Below are 6,955 nucleotides of genomic sequence, written 5' to 3'. Positions count from 1 at the left end.
GTTAAACTAAAATTTATATTTAAGTTGACCCTATAATGTTATATTTAAATTAATAATTGAAGTATTTTATACAAATTATTCAAAAGTTGTAGCTTTAAAATGATAATTGTTTACATCCAACAATATATTGAAACTGGTAAATTGAGTATAATATGTTAAAAGTTAAAAAAACATAACTTCATAAATAGAAGTAAATATATTTTTTTAATATTGAAATTTAGTTTATGTATGATTGCACTTTAAGTTTGATATTTATTTAACCTTATTAACCAACTTATAATATATATATATATATATATATATATATATATATATATATATATATATATATATATATATATATATATATATATATATACTAAAAGAACCACAAAAAATTATAATTAATTGCTTTCCACAAATAACGACAACCACTACAACTCCTCATTTTTCTTCCGGAACAGTTTTATCGCCCACGTCTGCAACTCTTCTTCTTCTCCTTCATATTTCAAAACCTATCCCTCATAACTGTCTCTTTTACTAAACAAACATTAATTGCATTATTTACTTCAAATACATCAACAACTGTATCCGATTCTGGCAGTATATGTGAGGATTTTATGTGACCCGTGATGTATTTTGAAGAAAATCGGTAACTGTTGAACTAAGATCTATTTATTAACACAAAAGTATGACTTATATGATCAAAATTCTGTTGTACAAACATTTGGTTTTTTGGTGAAGGAGATAAATATGTCTAAATAAAATAAGAAACATAAACAAGAACCAGAAAGAAGGCTACTTAAGCTCGCAAAGCTGCCGGGTGAGCCACAAGTGCAAATCTGTTGGGTGACAAAGTTTAGCCTTCACTTCCAGCTGGTTTGTGTGCATTTTTTATTTATGCGATAAGAAAAGAGTTTTAGGGATAAAAAGTACCTAAATTAGGGGCCATCCTCCTGTATGCAAGACTTACTATGAGACAAGAGCTTTGAAGTACAACTTATCTGATGAAAAGAAATTGATTAAAAATGATTGCATAAAATTAAAACATCAATCCTTTATAAGCAAAACACTACCATTTAGTTATTATCAGCTTTATATTAGAAGTAGTACATAAGAATGACATCTTACCTTTGAAATTGGCGCCTTCTTCACATAGATAACCGTAACTTAGTTGATCCATTTCAAGGTTAGGCAACAAAATTCGCCATTTGCTTAGGATGTATTCTCCGGTGGTTGATTGAAATCCAATGAGATCTCCACCAATAATATGATTCCATGACTTGTAATAACCCAACAAATCTTCTTCTTTTTCTTCTCCATCATCATACACAAAACTCACCCCACATTCCTTTGTATAAGCAAAATCATCTGGTCTCTCCCTCAGGATAGTAATATTAACATGGTCACCACATACCATCTCATTCATCCCAAACATCCAATGGCTTAATGTCAAAAACTTCCCGCCTATATTGACTTTTTCAATGTAATGGTCGTATATCCAGGTGAGGTTCTTTGTTATATTACTAATTTTGATCAGAGGCAAATAAAAGAACTTATAATAAGGAAATGGAGATGTCAGCAAACAACAAAAATTTAATCCGATGAGGTTGTTAGGAGATGATGGGACTGTAAATGATATTGATGGCTCCATGCTTTTATCCATAATCCAATCCGGCATCTCTTCGCCTTCATAAATTGTGCTGAATATTCCAAATTCATAATACATCTGCCAAAATACAACCACCTTCATTAATCACCACATTAATTATATATACATACATATCCACACAAAGAAAAATAGTTAACTAGACCAAACCTGGATTTCAGATTCCTTTAATGTTGCATTACCAGTAGAAGTAACGACGAGTCTTCTGTTAAGGAAATCTACTTTAGTCCAGCCTAGACAATGTAATAACTTTTCCTCAACACCTGACATTGGTTGGATTTTCAGCATACCTTCAAATTCAGACGATGAAGGCGCCATCATCCTCCATCCTACTGAGAGCTTGAGTGGGGACATTTGTGGATCAAATATAACTTTTCGTAGCAAATGCTTATTAGGTTTAGAATAGAGGTTCATAACTGTTAATGTATGTGGAGGATGCTCGACTGATGTCAGCATATTACAATCTCTCATACTAAGTGTCTCAAGTCTAGGAAGGGTTCTCACACAACTGGGCAGGGAAACAATAGGATTTTCATCTAGATATAATTCCTTTAACATGGTTAGGCAACTCATGTCCAAAGGAAAAGATTCAGTGGACAAATTATTATTCTTAAGTGACAAGCTTACTAAAAATCTCGGTAAAGAAATCACAGAGAACTTTGAATAACTTGGCATAGCATGGATAACAGTGGAGGAACAGGTTGTTGTGTTTATGTGAATATTGTTAGCCTTGACTATTTCTGATGATTTCTTATCCCTAACATTTATTCGAGATTCACTGAGATAACAACCATTTAGAAGTAGTGTTTTAACTTTCTTTAGTTTGCCTAAGCTTCTTGGAAGTTTTTCAAGCTTGTCGCAGTAGCTTAGATCGATGTGTACAAGTTCAAAACACTGCTCAATTGATTCACAAACCTCAAGCAAACCAATGCAACCTTTAAGTATCAACCTCTCGAGTTTAGGGAGGTGGTCAAAGCCACCAAGAATACTAAGTTGTTCACAGAAACTTAAATTAAGAATCTTCAACGATCCAAGCAACTTTTTAGCTTTTGAGCATGATCCAGTTAATTGCTGAAACTGAGATACGTTAGAAAAGTAGTGAACTTTATCAAATCGACCTAGAAGAGTAATAAATGGAGGTAAGTTACCTTTAGCCTCTTAAGAAGTCGTTGTGGATAGCTACAAGAAATCCCAAATGATTCAATCTTGCTATATGACAAGTCAAGAGCAACTACATTCTCCAAAGGTAAGTTTAAAGGTACATACTTCAAAGGGAACCCATGCATAGACAACCATATTAGTTTTTTTGGAAAATCCTTGCAAGAGCCGGTTATTTGCACATAATTAAGTTGAAGAAGCATCAACCTATCCATCTTACTCAATGCATCTATTTTCAACTCGATTGATCCATGTAATTGCTCTTTCTCAAGCATCCTCATGTCAAGAGTGAGGCCTAGAACATTTTCTGTACCCTACGAAGAAAGTGGATGCAAACATATTTTTAAAATGTTAGATATGTATACAGAAATATAAAATGCTTTAAAGAAGTATACATAGCATCTTACTTTTTCGTCTTTCAACACTTTGAATGACTCATGACCCCATATTCGACTTCGTTCCCATGGCTTGTAAAGTGATTCTTCACGTACCACAAATCTTCCCATCTCTTGAACCAATTGATGCATCGTTAATTCTTTATTCCATTTGTTACTAAGAAGACCTCTGTCAATAAGATTCGTGATCCCTGATCTTGTCTCTATATCACATGCCTCTAATATTGTTACACTAAAGTCTATATCCATTCCAACAAAAATACAGGCAATATGCTTAAATAACTCCTTGTCATTATCTGATGGCAAAGAGTCAAAACTCATTCTCAAGACCGTATTTATAGGGGAATCATTTTCTTTCTTTAGTCGGTCTATGTATCCCTCCCAATAAGTTATATCTCGATCATGTAAAGACCTTCCTAAAATTTTAAGCGCCATTGGATGTCCTTCACAATAATTCACTAGCTTTCTTGACACCTCTTCATAACCTGCCTTGGGATCGTTGCACATGAATGCATGAAAACACAAAAGCTTTTGTGATTCGGTCTTAAATAAGCCCTTAAGCGTGTACGTTGCATGCTTGGGTTTAACATTCTTTTTGAATAGTGCGCAACTCTTAGTCAACCATGTGTCCCTTGTTGTTATTATGATTTTGGATCCCGGATGAAGACCTTTACTTCCAAGTAACACATCTAACTGATCCACACTACCAATATCATCAAGAACTAGAAACACCTTTTTACGGGCTAATGCATTCTCTATCATTGAGGTGTATATAGAACCATCAAGAACTTGAACTGAATTTGGTTTTGAAATGTCATTATAGAGTTGTCCTTGTACACCAAGCATCCCATTTGATTTTTCATCAAATTTCCTACCGATATCTTCAATGAAGCTGCATGAGTCAAATTCATGAGAATGTAATGCATAGACATATTTGGTTAAAGATGTCTTTCCGATCCCACCCATACCCAAAATAGTGAGTATATCTGTTGTATGTGATGATGCATCTTTCAACCATGAATTGACGAATTTAATGGAATCTTCCATCCCAATAAGTTGTGGTAGTGGAAACCTTGAAGATATGTGTAATCTACGGAAGATGTCCTTGACAATTTCATCAATAAACTCCACCTCTAGCCTGGAATTTGATTTTAGTAAGAACAAGAAAACATAATCAAAACAACTAACATCTTATACCGGAGGTTTAATTTTTCCAATGATCCAAACAAAAATTATATCACATTAAGCTATTATATAATTAATTTTTTCGTATCATAACTATTATTGTATTTGCACTTCTAACCATGTCCGCATCTAATTAATGTGCAAGGTCAGAATTATCATCTATAATAGTTAAGTTAACCTTTAATAGTTACAACTAAAAGCATTGTAATATCACAATAAAAGATGATATAGTTTAATTGTTTGAAGGTAAAATGATATAAAAGATAGTACATGCATTACGACTGTTCAAATTTTGGTTTAGTAGTTAAAAGCATATAAAATCATTGAAATGATTTATCTACATGAACTAATCTATGATAAGATAAAAAAAAATGCATAGAAAAAATGTTCAAGTTAGCATGATGGTTTAACTGGCCAATATGATTTAATTTTTGAGATCACATAATTGCAAAAGTTGGACTCAATTTCAAGCATATCTTTGTCCAAATCTAAATGCATAAAAAATATGCCTATTTGTTAAATATGAAGACACGTATTGAAATGCATGGATAAGGAGAAGATTATGCTGAATTTGAATGTGTTGATTAAACAATATTAAAGGAGAATGGAAATATGGGTAAGAAAGTGGCTACCTGTCCTTAACATCATTCCCTTTTAAATCAGCAACTTCTATAAGCGCTTTATTCCATTTTTCAATCTTTTGAGCCAATTTACTTCTATTATTTGCATCTGTCTCTGCCTCTATCATCTGTCTATGTTTAGCCATTGCATCTCCAAAGCTACTTTTTTCCTTCCTGACATGGGCGGGCTCAACATGATAAAAGATTGGTATAACAATATGGTTGCATGCCTTATGTTGCTCAAGGATCAACACCAGTTCATCAAGACACCATGTGGAAGTAGCATAATTTTTTGACAACACGATAATAGAAGCCCTAGATGCTTTAATGGCACTCTCCAATTCTGGTTTCAGATCTTCCCCGGTTTCAATCTCTTCATCATCCAAGAAAGTAGTGATATTGGAATGAATGAGGGCATTATAAAGGTGATTAGTGAAACCATGACGAGTGTCATCACCTCTGAAATTTAAAAATACGTCATATGTATGACATTTATGAGTTGATGAAGAAGATGAAGATCCTTCAGAAAGTTCAGATAGAACAACCATTATGAGGTATGGTTGAATCCCACGCTTTCCTTAATTGTGTCTGTAGAAAAAAAATCCAAATTTTTAATACCTTATGCAAACTTAAGTCTCATCAAAAAATATATCAACAATAATACACTATAATCTTCAAAATTAAAAATTTTAAATGACTAAAACATATACATATGCACCTCCAACTTTTCCATATAGATCAGTATGCTTCAGAAATAACCAATAATTTTGATTAACCTACAAAACCTTTACTTTAATCTGATTAACCCACTACAAATATCCCTAATTTTGCCTAAACAATTTCCTTATAGAGTTAAGTTAAACAATCCTCAAACAAATCAACACCAAATAAGCCATTCTACAAACAACATCAGGATCTAGTATTACATCTTAAGAAAGGAATTGCAGAAACGTATTGGCAATTCCCAAATTTCACTAGATATGAACAAACAATTAAAAGATCCAAACGCAAGAAAGAATTAGTTTCTTGACGTGGTTGTTTATAGATCCCTGATATTCGCAAGAACAATCTTTTCAAATTTGAATTTATCCATCCAAATTAATGATATGAATATTAAACTAGAGTCACACCTCTTCAAAGATTTTGGTTACAAAGTCTGATTCATAGAATATAACACTAAAAGTTCTTACAATCTGGGTTTAACAGCTCAGCAAGTTCACCACGCAATTTTGGATTATTAAAATCGCATATTAAAACATGTTCATTTATGGGAGTTTAGCTAACTGTTAAGATTCAAAAATACTCATATGTAAAAAATCGTGTTTGTGAATTGGAAAATAGAGAGGAGTTAAGGAAGTACATATTCGAGTCTGTGGAACCCTAACTGATATACAAAATTCAGCAAAAGTAATTGAAATCACAGTCACCTTTTATTAATGAACAACCAAATGATTATTATCTGATTTTATGATTGATAAGATAAATGGCGACGTACCGCGAAGGATGACAGGTGAAAAGTACAGCGCGAGCGGAGGTGAGCCGGCAGGTAAATGGCGAGTGTCAACGATGAAGGAAGGTAGACGGCGAGAGATGGGAGACGAAATCTGACTGAGTAAAACAGAATCAGAGAAGAAAGGAATAGCTATTGCACTGAATACTTCCTGCTTTATTAAAGGTCCAGAAATAAAAGTCAACGACCAATTTGCACATTGTTTATTAAAAATAAATAAATAAATAAGAACTTAAAGAAAAAGAAGAATTAGTCTTGCGGAAAAGTAAAACCCTAATTCCCTACTTTAAACTAATTATAATAATAGTATGCTTTTGGATTGATGAATTGTTTTATGGGATTTTGTATATGTTTTGAATTTAGATGGATTAAAAATCCATTCTTTTATAATCTTTTGGAATGTATTTATCCTAAATAACATAAATGATTTTTTAGTTTT

At 32.7% G+C, this 6,955-nt stretch overlaps 1 protein-coding gene across 3 annotated transcripts; it reads right to left on the bottom strand.

Annotated features, from left to right (window-relative positions):
• Nucleotides 1-638: 638 nt before the first annotated feature.
• Nucleotides 639-6,682, bottom strand: LOC111916065 (disease resistance protein RUN1). Of its 3 annotated transcripts, none has more exons than XM_052764305.1 (7): nt 6,502-6,682; nt 5,019-5,594; nt 3,214-4,339; nt 1,799-3,120; nt 1,111-1,708; nt 916-983; nt 639-821 (listed from the first exon to the last, which is right to left on the bottom strand). In XM_052764305.1, the coding sequence occupies exons 2-4, from the start codon at nt 5,552-5,554 to the stop codon at nt 2,767-2,769; spliced, it is 2,016 nt and encodes a 671-aa protein (XP_052620265.1). In that variant the 5' UTR covers nt 5,555-5,594; nt 6,502-6,682; the 3' UTR covers nt 639-821; nt 916-983; nt 1,111-1,708; nt 1,799-2,766. The 3 variants fall into 3 exon arrangements, with proteins under 3 accessions (XP_052620265.1, XP_052620269.1, XP_052620266.1); XM_052764309.1 differs by having other exon boundaries at nt 916-935; XM_052764306.1 differs by having other exon boundaries at nt 639-935.
• Nucleotides 6,683-6,955: the final 273 nt, after the last annotated feature.

The sequence above is a fragment of the Lactuca sativa genome, chromosome 1 (genome assembly GCF_002870075.4).
Source record: "Lactuca sativa cultivar Salinas chromosome 1, Lsat_Salinas_v11, whole genome shotgun sequence".
NCBI lineage: Eukaryota > Viridiplantae > Streptophyta > Magnoliopsida > Asterales > Asteraceae > Lactuca > Lactuca sativa.
The sequence above is the reverse complement of the archived record's forward strand: the minus strand, read 5'-3'. Positions and strand labels throughout refer to the sequence as shown.

Bases quoted from the DNA above. Each gene is read 5' to 3' on its own strand.
- LOC111916065 (XM_052764305.1), bottom strand. From the start codon at position 5,554: ATGGTTGTTCTATCTGAACTTTCTGAAGGATCTTCATCTTCTTCATCA. The intron at 4,340-5,018 runs GTAGCCACTTTC...ATCAAATTCCAG, and splicing joins GGGAATGATGTTAAGGACAG to GCTAGAGGTGGAGTTTATTG. The intron at 3,121-3,213 runs GTAAGATGCTAT...CTTTCTTCGTAG, and splicing joins AAGTGTTGAAAGACGAAAAA to GGTACAGAAAATGTTCTAGG.